Source organism: Mus musculus, chromosome 6, assembly GCF_000001635.26.
Source record: "Mus musculus strain C57BL/6J chromosome 6, GRCm38.p6 C57BL/6J".
Taxonomy (NCBI): Eukaryota; Metazoa; Chordata; class Mammalia; order Rodentia; family Muridae; genus Mus; species Mus musculus.
In genome coordinates this window covers 125,026,083-125,049,864 of record NC_000072.6, presented here as the reverse complement: position 1 = coordinate 125,049,864, position 23,782 = coordinate 125,026,083, and the positions used below count along the sequence as shown (strand labels likewise).

Sequence of the window (23,782 nt, the reverse complement as noted above, 5' to 3'; positions counted from 1 at the left end):
GCTGCACCAGTAGCAGACCAAGGACAAGGGGGCCATGTCAGGAGCCACAGGCTACAGCAGCCCTTCCAGTCGGTCTTCAACAGCGTAGGACCTCTATTGCTCGGTACCACTTTTTTCGAATTTATTTTTGTGTTGCCGGGAAGTGAACCTAAAATCCTGCTCCTAATTTCTCCTAGCTGTAACCCCGGGTCTGCGCGCTACTTCCTGCCACTTAACCCCTAGACCCAGGAGGTGTGTACTATGACCCCTTCTTCAGATAAAGATGGTGGGTTTTGCGAAGCAACATCCGCGGTTTTGTGGAGACCTGGCTGTTGAGTATAGGCAGCACTGTGGGCAGCAGAGCTGGATGTCTGAAAGGAAGGCAGGGAGGGGTAGGAACTAGGGAGGACACCTCTTCCGTAGGAAACAGGCCCAAAGTTAAAATGAAGCAGGGCTGACCAAGGCGAGCACACATGAAAGGATGGTTCAGTGGTCCAAGGGATACCGTTTCAAGAGGGAGGGGACCAACACAACTCATAGGGAGATGGGGAGAAAATACCTGTTTGTATCTATTTTGTATTTAGAAGAAATCAAGCTAATACTATCACCGCACACACATATAAAGCAAATACATGATTTATTGGAATTGGGTTAAAGGTGTTTCACGGAGAGGAGATTCGTAATTACAAAATTCTGAGTCCCCCGATGCAAGGCACTCCTCCAGGTGGAGAAGCTGTGGACACCACAGGACAGGACCATTTTGGGTTTTATGTCTTGTCCTATTTCTGGCAAGCCATCTTCCTGCCTCTCATCCAATCCAGAGGATGCGAAAAGAATGCTTACCACATATACTTAAACAGTCTCTACAATAAACACAGCAGGCTAGCATGGATAGCTTTTATTTACCTACCCCAACTCCTTTTACATGTGAGTAACCTGCGGTCTACCTTGCCCCTCTCCCATTCAGAGTCAGCATAAATCCCCGGGCCATAGAGGTTGGAGTAACCACTTAACTAGGCCACTGCCCAAATGACCTAGAAGACCCCTCCCCATGGAGAACAGGAAGAGTGCAGAGAAGGCAGTCTGTCCTGCCTAGCTCCCAATGGGGGAAGGAGGAGTGAGGGGACTGGGAAAGTGCCCCACTCCACTGCCCCAGTCCTTAAGTCAAAGCAAGGGGAATGAAGAGGACCCTCCCTCTGAAATACAGCACCAACCTCACCAAGGAGGCAAAAGGACAGTGAGTGAGATTACTTCCCTCTGGGAGAGGCGGGAGGAGAGCACATACCGTCACTGGCTGCAGCACCCTCCCTACTGGGGTTTGGATGCAGCCTCAGCACCGAGTGGGGAGGAGGGAGAGGGATGACGGTACCGCACTGTCCACATCTCCCTGGGCCCCCCGTCCCCAGCACAGGCCTTCCACTCTGTCCACTAGCCCAGGTCAGGGGGATGCAGAAGTCTGTAATGGAATCCAGGGAAACCTATTTCTTCTTCCGTTCTTGGGAGCAGCGTGGGCAAAACCTAAAACCCAACATGAAGGAGAGAAGAGTGAGGTGAGCTGAAAGTGAGAGAAGCCTGTGTGCTCTCTCACACTGGGCGTTGGGACATGGGACGGCCTGCCAGCTCCTGCCACACTTCAGCTGTCACTCACCATTTCCCTCGAGGTTTGGTTGTCAGCCCCACACAGGCGAAGTGGAACCACTCGATGGAACACTGGAGAAGGCAGATGGATCACAGACATCAGGGAGGGACTGGAGCAGGGTGGAGGGAGGGCCACCAGCGGCTCCTGAGAGGTAGGGGCCCTCTACTCCAGTTTAGAAACTTCAAGTCTCAGCAACCCAGTCCAACCACCATCCCATTCTGCATCCTTCTCTTCACCCGAGTCACCTCCTCCTCTTACTCATGCCCCTCAGAGCTCCTCCCCCAACCCCGAGGAAACGGTTCTCACATCCGGGTTGTCACAGCCAATCATCTCTCCATAGGAGACCTGGTGACAAAGGCAATATGTGGGTTCGTTGGGATCCACAGGCATATCCAACACATCAGAGGGGTGGACACTGCCAAAGGTCACTGAGGGCATCCCATACTCAGGACTTCTGTATGCCAAGAGGAAGACAAATGTCATCCGCAGGAAGGGAAGCTACAACCTGCGCTCTGAGGTGGTAGAAGATCGTGGTGAGGCAAGTGATGTGTGGCTTCCTCTCCGTCCAGCAGACACCACAGTGACAGAGTTACTGGCACAGAAGACAGGGAAAGTGGCACGAGGCTGGCTGGGAGGCGGGCGTCCTCTGGTATACTCACGTGCGCACAAGTTTTAACTTCTTCTGGGCAGCCTTGGGGGCTTCTTCATCTGAGTTTTTCCCTTTGGAACGGGCTCTGGCAGCTTTTTTCTCCTTTTGGGTCCGGCCTTCTAGGAAGAAAGGGTAAGCCGGGAGGCAGAGACAAAAAGATGGGTTAAGTTCTCTTTGCTCCTGGTCCAGGCAGTGCCGCTCCCTCCTAGCTGGAGTTGGCCTCTTCTCCCTCTGACTCCTTGCCCGCATCTCACAGCCCCGCCCCTCCTCACTCTTTTTGCCTTTGCTAGAAGAGCTGTCATAGTCACTGGACTCGATCTGTTTCTCCTTCAGATCAGCCTCAAAACGGGCCAGGTCTGTGTCCAGCCGCCGAATGTGTTTGTCTACCTGTGAGGGAAGGAAGGGAAGAGGTCCAAGCCTGGCTCCGATCAAGGAAAACAGCTAAGACCCAACACAGCTGAAGGAGGGGGTCTAAGACCCTGAGAATTAGCTGAGAGCTAGGTGGGAAACCATGAACAGGGCCATACCATCTCATAGGTCTGCATGGCCAGCTGCACCTTGTCGTCACCAAATTCCTTGCACTTGCCATAGGCCTCCTGGATCTGTCTGAGAAGGGCCAGCTTCTCCTCGGAGCTCAGGCTGCGGGCGCTACTCATATATTCAGTGGCCAACTTGTCAATTTCAGCCTTCAGGTCTACAACAGAGACAGGCCTGGGTCACAGCGGCCCCTGGTGGCTAGATGAAACATACTTCTTCCTCTTGTTCCTTGGACCTTTTCCATTGGCCATCAAAACCTTCCAAGTGAACTGTACTGAACTATGCCTTGTATTCAGGAAATGCAAATACTCATTTGGGCTTTTTTTTTGGTTTGTTTTGAGACAGTGTCAGTATGTAGCTTAGCCTGGTCTTGAACTTGGAATATCCTCCTGTCTTAGATTTCCTAACACTGGGATCATAAGCGTGGGCCTGGCTGAGACTGTCTTAAAGTCCCTTCAGGGTACAGAAAACATGGCTGCCGAGTTGGGAGTTGAGACTACTACAGAGTCATTGTGGGGTTCTCTGCAAAGCAGGTTGTCCTGAAGTACATTCCTGATGACATTTCAGGATGCTTCTTTGCAGGGCTTGCTTGCTGCTTGCCTCGTGAGTGGGGTTCCAAAGACCATCTTCTTTCTGAGCAGCATCTCCAAACGGCCCTGCCCTGCCTCCTGCAAACCAGGCTGTCACTCACTGGTGCTCTGGCTCCAGGTCTCTCTCTCTCTTTGAGTCTTGCCCAGGTTGGCCTTGAACTTAGGATGCTCCCGCCTACGCAGCCAGAGTGCGGGGTCTGACATTTTAACATTACGTCTTAATTACTTCAAGGAAAGCGGTGTCTGCATCCTTCCCATCCACCCTACTTTTCTCTTTCCATTTTCCGAGTACCAAGTCTCTGTAGCTCAAGATGTCTTAGAACTTACTATATAGTCCAGGCTGACCTCAAACAGAAGCTAATCCTCCTGCCTCAGCCCCCTGAAAGCTGAGATTCCATGTGTGTGCCACCACATCCAGCTTGCTCATCACTTGTAACTTGCTTACCATTCTTGTCATTTTTTTTGTTTGTTTGTTCATCTTAGATATCGCTCAAAACACCTTAATAGTAGAGGGCTGGTGAAGACCCGGAATACTGACTAGAAGATCTCTACCCCCTAGCATTATGTAGGGCTCATAAAAATGACAATGGAAGGAGATGAAAGACTAACCCAGTGCAGCACCAGGCAGTGGGAACATGCTATGCCCATACCTCACTGCATTCCAGGCCTTTAGAAGTGAGAAAAATATACAATTCTGTAATTTCCAGCTGGTCTCTATACACAGAATCAAGAGTTAGAACAACATTGAAAAGAAATCCAGCCGATTCTAACTGTCTCGCAGACAGCTGTCAGAGGCAGATGTCCAGAGTGTTAGGTGATACCCATGAAGACACTTAGCCAGAGCAACTTAAGACATGGCTTCATGGACTGGTGAGATGGCTCAGTGGGTAAGAGCACCCGACTGCTCTTCCAAAGGTCCGGAGTTCAAATCCCAGCAACCACATGGTGGCTCACAACCATCTGTAACGAGATCTGACGCCCTCTTCTGGTGTGTCTGAAGACAGCTACAGTGTACTTACATCCAATAAATAAATAAATCTTTAAAAAAAAAAAAAAAAAAAAAAAAAGACATGGCTTCACAGCCTAGCTTGCTAGGTCTTTGAACATGGCTACCTAGGATGGAACATAAGACATATCTATCCTTCAGTGGGTATGAGGACACCTTCAAAATGAACCTTACCTCCGGAGCAGAGCAGCCTGAGCTCTGCAGTGAAGCGCTCCTCAGGCGCCAGAGGGCAGGCACCTCAGGAGAGCCAACTCAGCCCCGAGTACAAGGACTGAAAAATCCAGCTGATTCTAACCGCCTATGAGTTATGACATCCAATGTGTCTATGAGTTGAGGAATACAGTAGAGCACTTCTGATGTTACCTGATGCATTTTGTTTTATTCCTTTCCCTTTTGTTGTTATTGGTTACTTTTATTTCTTTAGTTTTTTGGGGAAAAGGTCTCATGTAGCCAAGGCAGACCTCAAACTCTGGGTATGTGCCAGATGTACAAGGATGACCTCAGATTTTTTTCCCCCCAACAGGGTCCCACCATATAGCCCTTGCTGGCCTGAAACTCAATATGTACAACAGGCTGGCCTCGAACTCACCAAGATCTACCTGCCTATGCTACCATGCCCTGCCCTTTCTTTGTAATAGCTTCTTGGCAAAGTTGCCAGCAGCCATCCATGCAGGCGTATGTAGCCTCAAGTGCTGTGGATTTGGTGATAGCAAACACTGCAATGAGGCATACCTTGCGTTCACGCAAAAGCAAAAAACAAAACCAGGAGCAACGTCTAGGCTTCGTATCTTCTAGTCTTGAGGAAAGAGGTACAAAAACTGTAACACCCCTGAACCTTGTTTATTTTGTGCATAGTTTGTATGTGTGTGGATGAACGTGTACAATGGCCCACAGGTTGTGGTCACAGGACCAACTTCTGGGAGGTTCTCTCCTTCTACTGTGTGGGTCCTGGGGATCAAACTCAGGGCATCAGGCCTGGTAGCAAACACCTTTACCCACTGAACTGTTTCGCCAGCTCAGCATCACTGAATTCTTGAGGTATTATCTCAATCCTTCATTTGATATGGAAAAGTAGAAAAGGATGGCCATTATCTTCTTTTAAGGAGTCCATGAAAGTCAAGGTGGAGAGATGGCTCAGTGGTTAAGAACACTGGCTGTTTTCTTGCAGAGGACCTGGGTTTGGAGCCCAGTACCCACATGGTGGCTCACAACCATCTTTATAGCTCCAGTTCCAGGAGATCTGATACTGTCTTCTGGTCTCTGTGTACCAGGCACACACATGATACATAGATATACATATGGGCAGAACATTCATACATACATACATACGTGCATACACACCTCCCTCCCCCAAGTAAGTCACAGTTCACCAGATGGTACGGTAGCAGAAAGCAGGAAACCACACAGTGATCAAGAAAAGCCTATTATTCTGTACGTACCCTCTGTCCTTTGGTCTAGGTCCCTCATGAGCTGAAAGTTTCTCTGTAATTCAAACGGGAGGTTTTCAATACCTGGGAAGAGACAGAAATAGTTACTGCAGTACACCTAAGTTGTGGCAAGTGCTCTACCACTAAGCTAGACCTCAGCTTGCTGCGGCCATCTTTCTATTTAACCTTTTGTTTACTGTTTCTGCGATGCTGTGGATAGAACCCAGGGCTTTGCGTATGCTAGGCAAGCGTGCTGCCCCTGATCTACAACCCTAGCCGACTGAAGGCTCCTTTGAAAATGAAGTTCAGGCTGGAAACAAAAGGAAGAGGCAGGGGAATTATGACTCAAGTCAGGCTCGGCCACATAGGGAATCTGGAGCCACCTAGTTACATAAGATAATTGTTTTAAAAGACAAAACAAAGAATAGGAAAATAGACAAAAGTAAAGTTCAGGGGCTGCAGAGATGCTCGGCAGACAGGAGCACTGGCTGTTCTTCCAGAGTCCAGAGTTTGGTTCCCTGCACCCAGACTGAGTGGCTTACAAGTCCCTATAGCTCCAGCTCTGGGGATACAATGTTTCTGAGTTACAAGGGGACATGCATTCATGCATACACACACATACATACCCATTCCCATGATTGATGGATAGGTAATAAAAAATAATTAACTAAAATACTTTTCTAGGGCTGGTGAGATGGCTCAGTGGGTAAGAGCACCCGACTGCTCTTCCGAAGGTCTGGAGTTCAAATCCCAGCAACCACATGGTGGCTCACAACCATCTGTAACAAGATCTGACGCCCTCTTCTGGAGTGTCTGAAGACAGCTACAGTGTACTTACATATAATAAGTAATAATATATATATATATTCAAATATATATAATAAATAAATCTTTAAAAAAATACTTTTCTAAAGTGCAATTCAGTATTTTGAAAAAAAAAAGGGGGGCTGGAGAGATGGCTCAATGGTTAAGAGCACCGACTGCTCTTCCAAAGGTCCTGAGTTCAAATCCCAGCAACCACATGGTGGCTCACAGCCATCCCTAATGAGATCTGATGCCCTCTTCTGGTGCGTCTGAAGACAGCTACAGTGTACTTATGTATAATAATACAAAAAACTTAAAAAAAAATATATATGCATATATATATAAAATGGAGTGTGATTCAGTTTTCCCCTCATCTGAAACTGGAGTTTTTTCTTGCTTTTGTTTGTTTGTTTCTTTTTTTAAGTTTTTTTTTTTTTTTTTTTTTTTTGGACAGGGTCTCTGTAGGCCAGGCTGGCCTCAAACTTGCTTTGTAGCCAACGATGACCAACAATAAAATTCTGATTCTTGTCATGTGTTGGCTCCTAATAGTCCAGTGTTAATAGTCCTATGCCAGCTGTATACAGTGTTGGGGATCAAACCTCAGGGCCCTTGCATGCCAGGCAGTCATTCTACCAACTGAGCTCCATGCCCAGCCTGAAATGAGGGATTTATTTGTGACAGGATTCATTCACCCTTTCTCAAAAGGGGAAACCTCTTTTTCAGCTAGCCTCCTGTCTCTGCAAGCCTCCTAACCTCTTCTTATTTGGTGACCTTATTCTATAAACCAGCTTTCTCTCTTTTAGCTTCAACCTCCATCTTCTTTGCTCTCAACTTTAGCACTCATCATGCGTTCTGTAACCGTCCAGTAACTTAAGGCTGTGTTCCACACTTCCTATCTGGCTTAGCTCACTCAGCCTTGCCATCTTCTTGCTCTCTCTGATAACACACTGGCCTTCTAAGCGCCTCACACTTGTCAGCAACTTTCCAGGAGTCCTGGCTTCCTCATCCCACCCACACAGTACCTGCTTCCCCCACTCCACTTCTTCTCATTCTTCAAAGTGCAGTTTCAGAACCGGACTTTCCCAGACTCGGACAAATGCCTTACATAGACAGGCTGTCAAGATAGTCTAGCTAGAGCCGGGTTTGGTGGCGCATGCCTTTCATCCCAACACTCGGGAGGCAGAGGCAGGCGGTTTTCTGAGTTCGAGGCCAGCCTGGTCTACAAAGAGTTCCAGGACAGCCAGGCCTACACAGAGAAACCCTGTCTCGAAAAAAACCAAAATGAAAAAAAAACAAAAAAAAGAGATAGTCTAGCCAGTATTTTTAGTATTTATCCAACCATAACGAAATAACTAATAGTTACTTTGGGTATGTCTCCCTAACCTTCCAGGAGACACATGCCTGGATCAAATTTTAAATTCCCCTCATGTTTAGAAAGTGTCAAATAAATAATTGAATAAACGTATTATTAGTTAAGCTTCTCCACAAAAGCAAATTTTCTCTACAGAGCTTAACCTCACTCTCTCGCTCCCTGTGGTGGGGCAGACTGAACTTCAATCCCAGGGGCTGCCCCTTGTTAGGCAAGTGGTCTAGTGTCATCTCCTATATAAACATAAAGACAGGCTTTCATTATGTAGCCATGGCGGGCCGAGATCTCACCTTATAATACCAGGCTGGTCTCAAACTCAGAGATCTTTCCAAGTGCTGGGATTAAAGGTATGTGCTACCCAAACTTGTGTTTCTGTAAGTCGAACTCAAATGTAAAAAAATGTTTGTACTGAATATGGCTTGGTGCTTATAATCAATAGCACTGTGGAGATAGAAGGAGGGCCTGGAGTTCAAGGTCAACCTGGGCTAAATCAGACACTGTCTGAAAAGACAAAACAAGAGGGGGCTTCTTAAGTCTGTGACAGCAGTTCACTAGGATTACTAGTCACAACAGATTACCAAATCAGATGACTCATCTTTCCCGAGGCAGTCGGCACCACCTTCTCGTTCAAGTAACTTACTTCCTCCTAGCAGTGAATACTAGGTCAGAGGCCTTCTGGTATTGCCAGCATCGACATTTTTTTTTCTCCCGAGACAGGGTTTCTCTGTGTAGCCTTGGCTGTCCTGGAACTCACTTTGTAGACTAGACTGGCCTTGAACTCAGAAATCCGCCTGCCTCTGCCTCCCGAGTGCTGGAATTAAAGGCGTGAACCACTACATCTTATCCTTTAAATGCTGCTTTCTTGAGCTCAGTGTCTTTTTTACTGTCTGAAGTTTTTTCCTGAATAATCTCACTGTCAGATTGAATGCCTATTTCTAAGGCAAAGACTAATGTATTGTTATTACTCCAGAATCTCCTACACTGCTGATTAGATAGTTTATTTTCCAAGCAGAATTCACCTTGGATTTTCCTTCTCTCTCAATCGCAAAGTCATTCAATCAATCTTGCCATGTTCAATATCTTTTTTTGTTTGTTTGTTTTTGAGACAGGGCTTCTCTGTGTAGCTCTGGCTGTCCTGGAACAAACTGTAGACCTGGCTGGCCACGAACTTAGAAATCCGCCCGCCTCTGCCTCCCAAGTGCTGGGATTAAAGGTGTGCCATGTTTAATATCTAAAACTTTCTGTCATTCTCTAAGACCAGGTCTGCACTTCTGATTTGGACTGCTACCATTATTTGATCAGTTACTTTCTTTTATTAAAATCAATGCTCTATTTTAAGATGCCCAGGTTAAGAGTTGCCTAAAAGTCTAATATATCCCCAGCCGATTTCTCACTTCCCAGTCTCTATACACACATACACACACACACGACGGGGGAGGGGGAAGACCAGGGAGGCGAGGAGACAGACAGACAGACATATTCCTCATTTTTTGAGAACTGGATTTTGCTCATAAAGTAAAGCATTTCAGCGATCAACTCAGTGGTCGCTCTATTCCACCCAGCAAGCTTAATGAGGAGCAACTTTTGAGATATAAATGACTAAAGGAATTAGGTCGAATATCTGCAGCTGCTCCAAATGGCAGTGCGTAAGTAACGACGCTGCACAACTTAGGGGGGAAAAAAAATCTACCCTCAAGAACTGAGTCAGCAACTACTTTCCTGCTACCCCTAACCCTTTAAAGCCCAGCCCTGATCCCACGGAGCAGCCCTTCCCTCGTCCAGATCTTGAGCGAGGCCTCTAAGCCCACTGCCCCGCCCCCTCCCTCTTCCCCCTCGAATAAATCTTCCCACGGAACCCTTTTCCTGTGATCTTCAGGCTACCAGAACCTCGGGGCCATGAAGTCTGTCAACCTGGACCCTCTACACCACTCTATGGCCCATGACCCCCTTCTCCAGTTGGCTCTTACTGTCCAGATAATGTTCCAAATACATCCCAGCAGCCATCTTGAAGCAAAACAAAGCAACTTCCGATCTTCCCCGGAAGTGACTGATACACGACAGGCGCTGTAACCATTCTTGGATTACACCTTTTCCGTACCTGAACTTCCGCCCTTACTAAACTATCTGCCTCGGATACATCCGCCGGAAACTGAACTTTTTTTTTTTTTTTTTTGCGCCTATTCACGGTCATCTACAGCGAGGCTGATTTAGCCTGGCTTCCGCCCTTAATAAGGCGGCAATATGTGTCTGCGACAGGCATGACGTCACGCGAAGTCGCCATTTTGCATTCTCTAGCAAACTTTTTTCCCTCCAAAACTAGGAATGTTTGGTAAATGGGGGAATCTATTATGTGTAGTTATATTTTGCAAATAATCGCTTTCAACAAGTAGGGAATCGAGCTGTTTTGCTTTTCTAATTATGAATCTGGCCACCAACGTCCCAGCTTAAGTAGAATAGTCTCGGAGGCAGATGCTTTCTTCAGAAGTTGTCAGGCTTTGCAAATTTAACCCTTTGCATCTCTCATCACTTACAAGTTTCTTTGTGTAGCCCTCGCTGTTCTCGAACTCCAAGAGACCTTCCTCTGCCTCACTAATGCTGGGATTAAAGGCGTGCGATATGGAGATCCATGTTTGTGTTTTGTAATGGACTTATGTACTGAAAAGACTGGGTCATCAAAGTATATGCTAGATAGCAGCCTTCACCCTAGTCAAAACCTGTCAGGTTGCTGCTCTTAGGGAAAGAGAACTCAAACCTCTTAGTATTGGTGGTAGATTCTAGCAGATAGGTGTCGCCTCAAGTTGATATACCCTTCACAGTAGTTAGACCCCATACTTGTAAGATAAAATTTGAGCTCTTTTATACCCAATAAGCCCAAGTTTCCTGCTGAGCAGTTGCTAAAGCAGGACAGCAGGATGTGGACTCCATTCTAATCTAAGAGCATGCTGTCGGATAACTGACTCGGCCGGCTTTTTCCTATACAATGAGAATAACAGACATTATCATTGCGCAAAAGTGGAAATGGATGTTCACCCACAAAGGAGGAGCTGATTGCAATCCTTGTGATGAGAACAGGTTTGTCAAACTCTCCATAGTTGGTGAGTGGAAAGTGCACCAGGCAGCTAACCAACAATACTGAGGTACTACTGTCCTGGATGCCCAGTCCCAAATTAAATGAGACTTCTTTATCCACATCACCAAGTAGTGACAGCTGGCTAGGTCTCAGATAGGAGAACATTTGCCAATCTTTTCAGTACTGTATGAAGGATTTAATCTTCATGAAGCAGTCTTGGGAAATTAGCCGAATCCTTTCATGGTAGACTGTGAGAAGTTTCTTAAGTTTCTTGTTCTGCTCTGTCCAGCACAATGGTCTTCCATTTTAGGTGAACATGATAACCATTATTATCATGGGAAGCTCACTGCATTTGGCATTTTCTTCCATCTTAAACCCAGTAGCTGGTTATAGTTTCCATCACTGGAAACCTTTGCACTGCAGTCTAATGAGACACTATGTATACGTACACAGTGCCCAGTAGAATTTGGATAATATGGGGTTGGGGGTTCCTTTCAAGAGGCCATACATGTCTGTGCCCCTACCATACCTGGCAAGAGACAAAAGATCTCTGTGTAGTCCTGGCAGTCTTAGAACTTGAAACTAGACCAGGCTGGCCTCTTAGAGATCCAACCACCTCTCCCTCCTGAGCAAAGTCGTGCACCACGGCTTGGCTTTTTTTATTTTTTGCGGTGTGGGGGTGGCAAAGGGGAAAGAATATAGCCGTTTTGTTAAATGTAACCTTGTCTCACATATGTAGGCAGTCCCACGATAGGACATGTATACAACTGTTCCTAAACTGGCAATGGCTTCGGAATAACACATCCGGTGGCTTATGAGCCTAGCATCTGTTCTTCACCCTCTCCAGTCTAAATTCTTCCTGCTGGCCTGGAGAGCTCCCCAGATAGCCTTCCCCACGCTAGCTTACACAGTAGCTCACTGCCTCTCATCCTTAAACATGAATTTATTTCTATACAATGGTCTAAAAACACCCCTTAGTTTGTACATAAGATTTTCATTTTTAAATTGCTTTATAACAACTGTATAATTCCTGATTATTTTATCTGAAATCTCCCATGATTAAAAAAATTAAAAGTCAAAAGAAAATTAAAATGCCATGGCCAGAGGACAAGGTGGAGAAAAAAAAATAAGACAAAAATAAAACATCAATATGAAAATTCTCAGAGATAATGCATTTATAAACACAGAAATGGTTACAACAAAGATGGCCGTGATGAGCAGGTATATATATATATATTTATATATATATATTTATATATAAATCCATGTCCGGCATCTGACCGTGGCACCTAGGGAGGCTAAGTCCAGTCCTGTGTGTGCCCTGAATTCTCCCTTCTCTGCAAAAGACCGAATGGTATTGCAGAGAACACAGCTACCACAGCTCCCAGAGCTCCTTGGACTGGGATAGCGAGACTGAGTATATAGGCCCTTGGTTGGCAGAGAAGGAAGGAGGCTGTTAAGGAAAAATAACTCATACTCTTAAGCCACCCTTGGTCACCGGGGAATCTCTGGCACCTTGGCAACCATGAATCAGCTATTGCCCCCTTACAAATAAAAAGGTATAGTCATCACCCAATATAAAGTGAGACCACGGAAGGGGAAGAAAATGGCTCACAGGGGTCAGGCCACGTGCAAAATCTGTTCTTTTACAGGTAAGCATAGAACGGAAGGCTGGTGGCATTTAGAGCTTCCTTCTCTGTTATCTGGGAGGGCCAGCCACTAGTCTTCCATCAACCTCAACTTTGAGGATGAAGAGAGAGAAAGGTAAGCGCCCCACACTGGATAAGATGTGTGAGCTCCCAGCGGATCCTTCTCTCAAGCACCAAGCCCCAGTTTTAAAAGCTCTGCCTGGATGGGGGCTGTTGGATAACACTATCAGCTCAGGATTCCTTGGCCAATCAGGAGCAGCTGAGAATAAGGATGGTTATCTTGCGAAGAAAAGCCATGCCTGAGACCCAAGGAGCTGGAGACAGGACTTGTCAAGGAAGAAGAGAACTTTCCCACCAAGAAGAGTTGACAAAGGAGGGACCAGGACTTCTCCCCGTTCCGATGGATGGCAGTACGGATCTCTAAGAGCTGGCCAGGTGCTCCACCTGGATGGTGCTGGTGGTGACAGTGAGGCAGATGTCTTTATGATGCTCTGCCGGCTTATAGGGGGTCAAGTCAAAGGAACACTGGGGTGGAGGGTTCGGGTTGCTGTCCCCACCACCCCCTCCCTGGGGAGCTGCCCCAGGGGACTGGAAGTGTGGTGGTTGTGGCGGTGGCTGCTGCTGCTGCTGCTGCTGTGACGCCTGTGAAGCCTGGGCCTGGGCCTGGGCCTGGGCCTGGGCTTGAGCTTGGGCCTGGGCTTGAGCTTGGGCCTGGGCTTGAGCTTGGGCCTGAGCCTGGGCCTGGGCCTGGGCCACCGCTGCTGCTGCTGCCGCTGCTTGCACTTGCTGTTGAAGATCAGGAGGGTTGTGTTTGCGCATATGTTTCATAAGGTATGTTTCCTGAGGGAGATGGGTATGAAAAGAAGTTAAGATAAAAGAAAGGGAAAAAGACAACCTGCAAGTCTCAACCTGGGCTCTTACTCTGTAGTGTCTGTCTACGAAGAGATGTTCTGGAGTGGGGCAAAAAGGAACAGAACCTTTAGAAGTCACGGCGGACGCTGAGTTGGCAGACAGAAACCTATTTCTCTCAAAGACCTCTGAGTGAAGCCATTACAACCTTGTTCTAGAATCTCATAGAAAATACCTGAAATCTAGAATGAAGAGTCACTGCTTATGGCACTAATTATCTCTGAATGCTGACTCTAGTAACTGAGAACAGGGGAAAGCAGATGCCAAGCCAGTCACCCACAGACTCCATCAAGTAAAGACACAGTGGACTGCTGTCTTAAGAGAGATGGGGGTGGGAGGGAGACGACGAGACACACAATACTTACTGATGTATATGCCCGACTGCAGATTGTGCAGGTATAAACCTTGGCGTGTTTCACTGTGTGTGTAGATAAGTGAGCCTCGAGAGAGGCTGCGTCTGTATATGCTCGGTGACAGTTGTGGCACTTGAAGGGTTTATCTTTGTTGTGCTGCCGTCTGTGAGACTGCAAACAATGAGAGAAACCAAAGTGAGTCCCGGTTCTTCCTTGGCCTATAGAGAGTTAGCCTCACGGTGATCACAGGCCATCCTAGCTTCCCGTTCTACAGGAAGGCAGTAGAGACTGCTTTGAATAGAACGTTAGGACTAATGACTGGGAGAGGAAATGTGTCTCAAAAGGCACAACCTTGGGTCGTAGTAAAGTTACACTGGCTTCCAGTGGTCTCGTGAGGTATGGAGACTACATGGTCCTTTCCAAGGGCTCACAGAATCAACTCTTCACGATGAGCTAAGGGCTAAAGAGATGGCTGAGTGGGTAGAGTGTTTGCTGTGCAGGAAGAACTGCTCAGATCCTCGGCATCCACGTAAGAGTAGGTGAGGCCTTGTGAAAACAGGAGCATCCCTGAGGCCTCCTGCTCTAGTCACAAAATAGTGAGCTGGACATGCAGTAAAACACTGTCTCACAAATCAGGCGGTGCTCCAGAAGCAGACGCCCACGGTGCCTCCCCAACATGCCCACACACACACGAGCCAGGTGTGTGCCTCTGCTCGCTCGCTCGCTCGCTCGCTCTCTCACATTATTATAGTATCCCATGAGAGGAGTGGGCTCACACTCACCTAAGCCACAGACCTTGCAAAAATCCTGGGCACAGCAGCACATGCCTGAAATCCCAGCACTTAGAAGGCTGAGGAGTTAGGATGGCAGGTTCAAGGCCAGCCTGAGCTACACAGCATACCATTTTAAGAGTAACAAAATCACAAGGGCTGGGTGTGTAGTTCAGTGGTAGAGTGCTTGTGTAGAGTAGGCTATGAAAAACAAAAACCTTGTAAAATATGAAATATCATTCTCCCATTAAGTTCCTTTAGTGAGATTTGGGAATATTAATGTTCTTTTAATGCTACATGGGATTGGGTTATATATTATAATTTTGTTTTTATGAAATGGGGTTTCATGTAGCCTAGATTGTGCGTTTTTTGAGTTTTTTTTTTTTTTTTTTTTGGTTTTTTGAGACAGGGTTTCTCTGTGTAGCCCTGGCTGTCCTGGAACTCAGAAATCTGCCTCTGCCTCCCAAGGGCTGGATTAAAGGCTTGTGCCACCACTGCCTGGCTTTTTTTTAAATTTTTTTTATTTTTTTTTAAATATTTGTGTAGGCAGATCTCTGAATTTGAGGCCAGCCTGGTCTACGTGGCAGGTTGCAGGACAGCAGTGCTATCTATCTCAAAAAACAAAACAAAACAAAACAACCCAAAACCCCAAAAACAACAACAAAAAACAAGACTCAAAAAGTGTATTTGTGCAGGTGCCTTGGGGGCCAGAGTGGCACTGGATTCCCTGGAGTAGAGTTAGAGGTAGGGCGCTGTAGTCACCTGGCCCGGGTACTGGAACATAAAGCCCCTAAGTGCTAACTCTCCAGATGCTATTTCTTTGTTTCTTCTTGCTTACTATGGCGTCCAGGGGAGGCTGGTTCCAGGCACACAGCACTGTTCCCATCACCTGAGAGTTTTGGCTTTCTGGTTTGTTCTAATTTTGTACGTACCAGGGACTGAACCTACGGCCTGGTACATACTAGACAAGCACTAACAGTGAGCTACAGAACCAGTCTTTTCTTTCCCTTTATTAGTGTGTGTGTGTGTGTGTGTGTGTGTGTGTGTGTGTGTGTGTGCACTCATGAATTCATGAATGTATTGTGTGTGGGTGTGCGTACCTGCCATGACACATGGATAAAGGATAATGGACAACTTTCAGAGTGGGTTCTCTTCTAGTCGAACTCAAGATAGTCAGGCTTGTATGGCAAGTATGTTTCAGCACTGGGCCATCTTATCAACCTCCAGTCCTTTTTGGGTGTATGTCCAAATGCACATGAATTCAGAGGCCAGTGACAACTTTGGTGTCATTTCCCAGGAGACGCCCACCTTGTTTTCTCAGACACTGTCTCCCAGTGGCCTAGGGCTAGCCAATCTGTTTAGGCTGGCTGGCCAGTGAGCTCCGGGGGTGCCTGTGCCCACCTTGCCAGCACTGCAACCACAAATACATACTAATGCTAATTATTGTTTTGAAAAAGAAGATCTGAGAGATCAATTTCAAGCCTTCATGTTTGTGGCAAGCACTTTATTGTCTGATCTAACTTTACAACAATTTTATTTTTAAATTCTGAGACACTGTTATCATTATGTTGCTCAGGCTGACATGAACTCATTTTGTAGCATAGGCAGGCCTTAAACTTTGAATCCTTTGCCTCAGCCTTCCAAGCAGCTGGGACTAACGCCTATCAGGGCCAGCTTCACCTCAGTAATTTTAAGAGAATTTATTTCTCTTGAAAAACTCTGAGAATCCCAGTAACAGCTAAATGGCACTCTCAAGTCTCAGACTCAAGGTCTCCTGTGGAACTCAGACACTTACCTGCAGATTGGAGAGTTGTGTGAAAGCCTTCTCACAGCCCGGGTGTGCACATTTGTATGGTCTATCACCAGTGTGGATTCTACAGAGGACGAGAAGAGGCAGAGTATGGACATGAGCAAGGTCACTTAACAGACTAGCTCCATACAAGAACTCAGGTTCTTCAGGCTGCCTTCCAAGAAAGCTCCTCAGATGCATGTGCCCAGGGTGCTAGTTCTAGGCAGCTCCTCTTTGCCCTGGAGTGGTTTGTGTGCCTGATCTCTGCTCATTGCCTACAGCACTCAGCTCGGAGATTCTCATTCTGCTGGGAGAAGAGGAACTGAGGGCTCAGCACCCAGGTCACAGGCAGGGCATGATCTGACATACAAACTTGCTCCTGTAGCAACCATCCAACATTCACAAACAACAGGAAAACACAATGACAAGGAAAAGAAACACTTCGTCCTTGCTTTTACCCTACAGGCAGAAACTGTCCCCTCAACTTTGAGCCATCATATCCAGAGTTAGTTCTGTGATCAAAGAATACGATACAGTGATTGTTGAAAGAAACAGTAATTTTAGTGGAAACTCATTGAAATTCCTAGGGATATCCCAATCTAAGCCCTTAATGACAGGAAACCCTGAGTTTGGAACCAATTGCACCTCTTCCCCCAACACCATAGGGCACTCTGTCTACTAAGATGAGCCCAAGACAAGAGGGTGCACCGACACCTGCTCCTTTTCACAGTCATTTCTGTGATCAATGACTCAAATACATGAAGACAGCAAACTCCAAGTCTGACCACGTTCAGGTGAGACCATCACATCCACAAGAAACAAGGTGAGGCAGCCAATTGCTAGGAGTCTGGACTTTATCTTGAGACATCAGCAAAGGAACCATCAGCTCTTCAAGTTGTCAGACTCCCTTCTCCCTAGTAACTCCACATTGACAGATTAAATGCAAGCATCCTACGTATGAAGTAGGAGCTTTTTCATTTGTCTCCAGTTCTCTGTGTGAATGTTAAGGTCATGTTTCCTTTTGTGCTCTTCTCTTGGCATCCCGTGGAATCTTGCTTGCTGTAGTTGAGTGTATCCAAGCTGGTGCCAGCTTACATCTGATTATATCTTCCATTTATAACTGGTGCCCTGAGGCACCAGAGAAGAAATCTGGTAAGAAGTGTGCTTGGTATTTTCAAGGAGGAAAACGAAGGAAACAGTCATCTTTGTTCCAAGTTTGTCTGTCTTTAATCAATCAGGAAAGTATCACACAATCACTGTGTCTTTTCAATACACTGTGTGCTCCAGAAAGACTCTCTTGGCATCCACTTCTTTTCTCTCTGTTGCCAGTTATAGCCTCCTCCAGCCAGGTCTCACCTCCAGCCAGGTCTCTCCCCCGCCCCCCCGCATGCGGGTGGTTGTGTGTCTCCGGGGCGGGGGTGGGGAGGGCATGCCAGCGGGGCGGGATCAAGAGCCCGCCCCTCTCCCTTACCGTGTGTGCTGCTGGAGGTGGGAGAGCTGGCGGAAGGCCTTCTGGCAGTAGGAGCAGTTGTAGGGCTTGGCCCCTGAGTGGATACGGAGGTGCTGAGCCAGGTAGGAGGTGTTGGCGAAGGTCTTGGAGCAGTGCGGGCACTTGTGGGGCTTGATGGTCTCCGTGTGCATCTTGGAGTGAATCCTGCCGGAGAGGAGAGGAGGGAAGGGGGGAGGAGGAAGCAGTTCGACACCATGGGCTCAGCTCTCTGCTGGGTGAAATGATGTTGCTTGACGGATGAGAGCACCCCCTCCCTCCTCCCAATAAAGCTCCGGCTGCAGAGGCTAATGAAGAGGACACCCATGTCTAGGTTGCTGCTGACTGCAAGTCGGTGCTAGAATGGCAGTGAGATGATGAAGACTGTAACCCATGGCTCTTGGTAACCTTACAACACTGTCTTGTCAACCCTCGGCCTTTTCCTAAGGTTACACACTCACCACAGTTACCCTGTTTCCAAATAGCAATTTGAACATAGGCCAATACCGCCTGTTCCCCATGGACCTGAAGTTGAATGCACACCATGGCTCTGAACTGAAGCATATAGTAAAAGCAGGGTCTGCTCTGTAGAAGATTTCCAAACAGACACAGAAAGAAACCACAAAAATCGTTCCAGAACTGGGGATTGGAAATCACAATTTTCAAGGCCCCCCCACCATACACACTGCTAGGATACAGAGTTTAATTTTCAGAAAATAACAAAAGTAAGATTTCAAAAGGCAAAGGAGAGAACGGTTGGCACAGGCCTCACGGCCTTGGAGGTTTTGTACCTCGGTAGGGGTAAGGCAGCCTTACCGGGTGTGCTGCTGCAGATGTGAGAGCTGGCGGAAGGATTTCTCACAGAAGTTACAACTATAGGGCTTGGCCCCTGAGTGGATCCGGATGTGCTGGGCCAGGTAGGAGCTGTTGGCGAAGGTCTTGGAGCAGTGCGGGCACTTGTGGGGCTTGGTCTCGGTGTGTGACTTGGAGTGGATCTGCATCTCCGACTTGGAGTAGAAGGTCAGGGAGCACATCCGGCACCTGGCCAAGCAAGCGCAATGTTAGAGCCTGCCCAGCAGGAGGCGCTGCTGAGCCTCTCAGCCCTGCCAGCATTAGAGCCTGCCCAGCAGGAGGCGCTGCTGAGCCCCTCAGCCCTGCCCAGAGAAGCCCACCTAGCTGAGCTCATCTCCTGTTCCAACTACACGGGGAAGCTCTAGAAACTTTCTCTTTTCTATTTAAAGAAAGGGTCTCATGTAGCTCAAGCTGGCCTTGAACTCATAATACTCTTGTTTCTTACCTCCCAAATGCTGCAATTATAATAGCTATGTGCCACCAAGCCCAGCCTCTTATTTCTCTTTATTGCCTAAGCTGACAGACACAGTGCCCAGGACTCAGAAATACCCAATAAATGTTTGGTAAATGACTACATACCCTAAGTATACAAAATGAAGCAGAAAAATATTATGAGCTGAGTGACTACAGATCAACCTTCCCAATGCTGTGACCTTTTATACACTCCCTCATGTTGTGGTGACCCCCCCCAACCACAAAATTATTTCTTTGCTCCTTCATAACCTTAACTTTGCTACCGTAATGAATCATAATGTAACTATCTGTGTTTTCCGATAGTCTCAGTGACCCCTGTGAAAGGGTTGTTTGACCTCCAAAGGAGAGGTGACTCACAGTTTGAGAACCTCTGATGAAGATTTTATTAGGCCAGTTAAGTTTCCAAATTTCTACAATGAATTCCTATTCCTTCTCCATGTCCATTTCCCGCTTAGTATTCAACTCTCCTGTGCACTACTGAAGGAAAGCTGACTAGATGAGAGCGTCCATCTCCGATAACTGTCTTCAGGGATTTCCCCTGCTTCCTTCTCCTAGCAACTGCTAAAGAAATGGTGATGGGAAGTACCAGAGTTACTTGGGGGGCTTTCTCAGCCCTTCTCGGCCTCTATGTCCCTGATGCTCCATTCATCTTTTGCCCTTGCCTCAAGCCAATCAAGTGAGAGCCAGTTCTGAAACAGGCCAAGGTCACTGTTAGAAGTGGATTATAATCCTTAAGTCTTAACAAGAAAAAAGGATTGAAAAGCAATGTTGTGCTATGCTAAACCTTTTCTTTTGTTAACACACAAAGCCAATACTGGACCTCCTAGATGACATCCACAGCACCTGAGTACACATTTGCTGGTCACCTGAACCAGTGGATCCTTCCTACTTTCATACCAGCCAACAATATGAAATAAGGAGGCCTCTCTCCAAATTGAGCCATCTTTGTAAATTGGACATCAAAGGGTATGGGATGATTCCTGTGTCCTTTTCATTTTGTAATTTTTGAAAATAGCTAAGATCAAGACTAGAAAGAACAAGTTCCCTTTGAGAAAATAGTATCATTTGCTGTGGCCTCTATATTAATGAGTTCACTAAAATCCTAGTAACTTGATAACCAGTCTTCATTCTCTACACACTTTGTAACTCTGAAGCAAACTCCTGACTCCCGGTTAGTTTATCAGTGACTGAGACATCCAAACACCACAGTAGAGATCAGCGTGGTCCAAAGTAAACAGTCAACAGGAGTCTAGATACCTGAGCCCTAGTCCAATGGAATTCAGTTATAGGTTACCCACTATAGCCTAGACCTCAATCATCTCATCTTTAAAATGACATTAATTTTTGCTTCTAGGAGAGCCAGCAAGCACCCATGACCATCAAAGGTAAGCTAAATATTTATTAATAAAACAGCATTATTGCTAGCAGCCTCAGTATTGATGATAGGTGAGCCAATAATGATACAAGCATTTTACAAAGACTGAGGTCAGAAACTGGACACAATGCTACTTGTATGACACTGAATTAATGTTGTGAAGTTCCTTTGATAACTAATTTCTCAGTCCAGGTAGAACATGTTCATTGTTTACAAAGAAATGTTTTTACATTGCTGGGGCTCAAACCTAGGCCTTGCCACATACCAGGAAAGTGCTCTACTACTGAATTGTAGCCTCAGCTCCGACACACATTTTAATTTAAATCCTACCACCTTGAGAATGAAAGTTAATTATAAAAAGAAAGTAATCCTAGACTGAGGACTATGATGGGCTTGTAGTCCAGCTTGCTCTACAGTGAGAGACCCAGTGTTAAGAAACCAGAAAGAAATCTTCAACAAAGCTTTAATTAGAGAAGAATATGAAAAACTTAACTGAAAACAGAATGGCAAGCTAGGTACAGTGGCACATGCCTATAGTCCCAGTACCCAAGAAGTGGGGGACAAGACAAGCAGGAGTTCAAGCCAGCCTGGGCTGCCTGAGAGCCTGTCTCAAAACAGAAAACAGAAGTCTGGCAACAGTCTCAAAGATCCTAGGGTACAATGACATGACGATGGTCAGATGGTTGTCATGACAACCACAACTGCTGCTGCTATTGCCAGGGACAGGGTAGGTGGGTGCTTTTAATTAAGCACCTTTTGTTTCTACTCAAAATAATCTTGAAGGTATTCTAATTCTATAAAAATGAACCCAAAAGCTCCCAAAATAAGCGATTTGCCAGAGGGGCGAGCTGTTTGCCATAATGCTGCCACAATGCTAACCTAGCACCACAGTCTTGGCCCTGAAGTATTCAAGCAGAGGCTGAACATCCATCTGCCAGGTAAAGGCACTGACCTTTGACGACCATTAATGCACAGGCTGTGCCTCTTTAATCCACAAATCTAAAACCTGAAATGCTGCACTATCCAAAACTAAGCCCTGACACCACCTCCTAAGTGGAAAATTCTGCACGCAGCCTTATGGGCAGACAGAAATCAAACACAGGTTCACTAAAAATGCCGCGTAAAATTACCTCTAGGCTATTTAAATAAGGTATATTTGAAATAAATGAATTCTCTTCCCTTACTTAAAGCCTGAACACAGTTTTACTAAAATCTAAAAGAAAAAACAGGGAAGGCAGGCTGTAAATCTTGGCAGATGAAAAAGAAGAAAGAAGAAAGTTGTGCCTTTTTGAGTTAGGCATGAAGGTTCAGCAAGCAGGCAGCCCCGGGACATCCCAGCAGTTAGGTGGGTTGGAGAAACTTTAGAGAACGAGGGAGGAGATCCAAAGTGTTAGGGAGAGTGCTCCTAGGCTTGAGCCACTACTTGGAGAGGGAGAAGGGGATGGGGTGTTGGGGAGGAGGAGAGGGAATAGCTATGCCTTTCTGAGCCAGGACTGAGACAGGCTGGCAAACCCAACAGGCTCACAGAAGCTCCACAGCAGCCGACTCTATTTTGGCTTTGAGAAGCAGAGAGACCAGGCTGGCACTGAACTCCTGATCCTCCTGTCAGCTTCTGGAGACTGCTAGTGTGTGCAAGGTACCACATCCAGCTTAACAAATAAGCTTCGTGTTCAGACTTGGCCCAATCCCCACAGGTATTTCATTGTATATGTGCAAATATTCCAAAATTTGAAAATAGCCACTTTAAAAAAAAAAAAAGAAAAAGAAAAAAAGAAAATAGCCAGTCTTAACCACTTTTGAACAGGGAATATTCAACCTGTATTTTAAAACACTGGAGTCCTAGGAAACCAAATGAGTCCTTTACTGTAAGGTCCTGGCTATTAAGACTCTCACTCAGGACAGCTCTGGCGGTAGGGAGGGAATGCTAGCACCCCGCACCATTCAGTCCATTACGTCAATGGACACCATGTATATCAAATACATTAAGAATGATATGCAATTTAGCGGCCTTGGATTCAATGATCACTTTGAATTATTATCCCAGTTTTTTCTAAGATGCTGAAAACAATTTCAAATGTTCTGATTTTCCCTCAAAATACTTTAACACACTGGACAGTCTGACTGACCTCCCCGTTTACTTCACAGATGGGAACAAAGACTTGGAGGTAAGTTGATTTGTCCACAGTAGCAGTACCTGATTCTTCATTACCCAGCCGTGCTACTGACAATTGCGATGGGCAGAGTTGACATACATATGCACCAAACCCAGGATTCTTTCTGTTTTAGTTCAAATGCATGATAGATAAGACAGGCAGCCAGGATTCTTTGTGAGTTATAAGATCCCTTTGGACTTTAGAATTTTAAGTTTCTGAAGTAATTTTTTTCAACTAGGATATAGTCATTTCTGTTCCAGGGTTCCCTCCATTTAATCATCCAAGTATGGGGCTTTTAAGAATTCCAAAAACACTGGGAGTAGAAGGTCCCAGAAGGCTTCCTGCCACCTGGGTGCTCACAATCCTCTATAGACCATGTATAGATGTATATATAGATCCATGTGTATATTCATACACAGCTGGGAAATCCACAGTAATAATCTTAGTATGGAGAAAAAAAAATAACTTGGTACAATTGAAGACCCTGGTCAACCAGAAGGTCTGCCTCCACGTTCAACATGTTATCAAATGCATCTCATGTCACATGGCCTCACTTTAAGCAAATACATAAAAAATCCAGGTATCTACACAACCAAGTTTAAAGGGATTTTCATTTACTGATATAATCAAAGAATGCCTTTAAATGAATCAAACTTGTCAGGTACCTTTATAATATGGTATGATGTAAACATTTTCCAGGAACACTTATTGTATAAAGTGGGGTACACCTGTAATAATAAAGCTACAATGAACTTCTGGATTACAGCTGGAATTCTGCAGTGCTCAATATATTCTGCATAGCAACACCGCCCTCTTTCTCATGTATAAAGAGGTATTTAAAAGTGTAGTTGTGGACGTCTCCATAGAAAAACTATACAATTCAAGTAAATAATGCTAAATAA

General features: G+C 46.0%; 2 protein-coding genes and 1 long non-coding RNA gene across 21 annotated transcripts in view; 1 reads left to right on the top strand and 2 right to left on the bottom strand.

The window, feature by feature from the left end:
- The first annotated feature begins 11 nt into the window (after nt 1-11).
- The window catches only part of 4930557K07Rik (RIKEN cDNA 4930557K07 gene), a 39,678-nt gene continuing 15,907 nt past the window's right edge, over nt 12-23,782 (top strand). Inside the window, exons 1-3 of the long non-coding RNA NR_130997.1 lie at nt 12-103; nt 20,707-20,737; nt 22,873-22,892. This is a non-coding gene — a long non-coding RNA (RIKEN cDNA 4930557K07 gene). The remainder of the gene's footprint in view (nt 104-20,706; nt 20,738-22,872; nt 22,893-23,782) is intronic.
- Nucleotides 600-10,017, bottom strand: Ing4 (inhibitor of growth family, member 4). 2 transcript variants are annotated; one of them, NM_001368695.1, is made up of 8 exons: nt 9,968-10,017; nt 5,840-5,911; nt 2,795-2,961; nt 2,540-2,654; nt 2,278-2,386; nt 1,925-2,072; nt 1,628-1,689; nt 600-1,497 (listed from the first exon to the last, which is right to left on the bottom strand). In NM_001368695.1, the coding sequence occupies exons 1-8, from the start codon at nt 10,002-10,004 to the stop codon at nt 1,458-1,460; spliced, it is 750 nt and encodes a 249-aa protein (NP_001355624.1). In that variant the 5' UTR covers nt 10,005-10,017; the 3' UTR covers nt 600-1,457. The 2 variants fall into 2 exon arrangements, with proteins under 2 accessions (NP_001355624.1, NP_579923.1); NM_133345.2 differs by having other exon boundaries at nt 601-1,497; nt 2,278-2,383.
- The window catches only part of Zfp384 (zinc finger protein 384), a 28,854-nt gene continuing 17,066 nt past the window's right edge, over nt 11,995-23,782 (bottom strand). For 11 of the 18 annotated variants that reach the window (XM_006506201.3, NM_001372424.1, NM_001372420.1 and 8 more), the window contains 5 exons: nt 18,843-19,067; nt 18,012-18,194; nt 16,547-16,625; nt 13,994-14,152; nt 11,996-13,559 (listed from right to left, as the gene is read on the bottom strand). In XM_006506201.3, the coding sequence (XP_006506264.1) occupies nt 13,140-13,559; nt 13,994-14,152; nt 16,547-16,625; nt 18,012-18,194; nt 18,843-19,067 (1,066 nt within the window). In that variant the 3' untranslated portion in view covers nt 11,996-13,139. Of the gene's footprint in view, nt 13,560-13,993; nt 14,153-16,546; nt 16,626-18,011; nt 18,195-18,842; nt 19,068-23,545; nt 23,609-23,782 lie in introns of all 18 variants that reach the window. The other 7 variants (XM_030255424.1, XM_030255425.1, XM_011241368.3 and 4 more) reach the window with 4 other exon arrangements.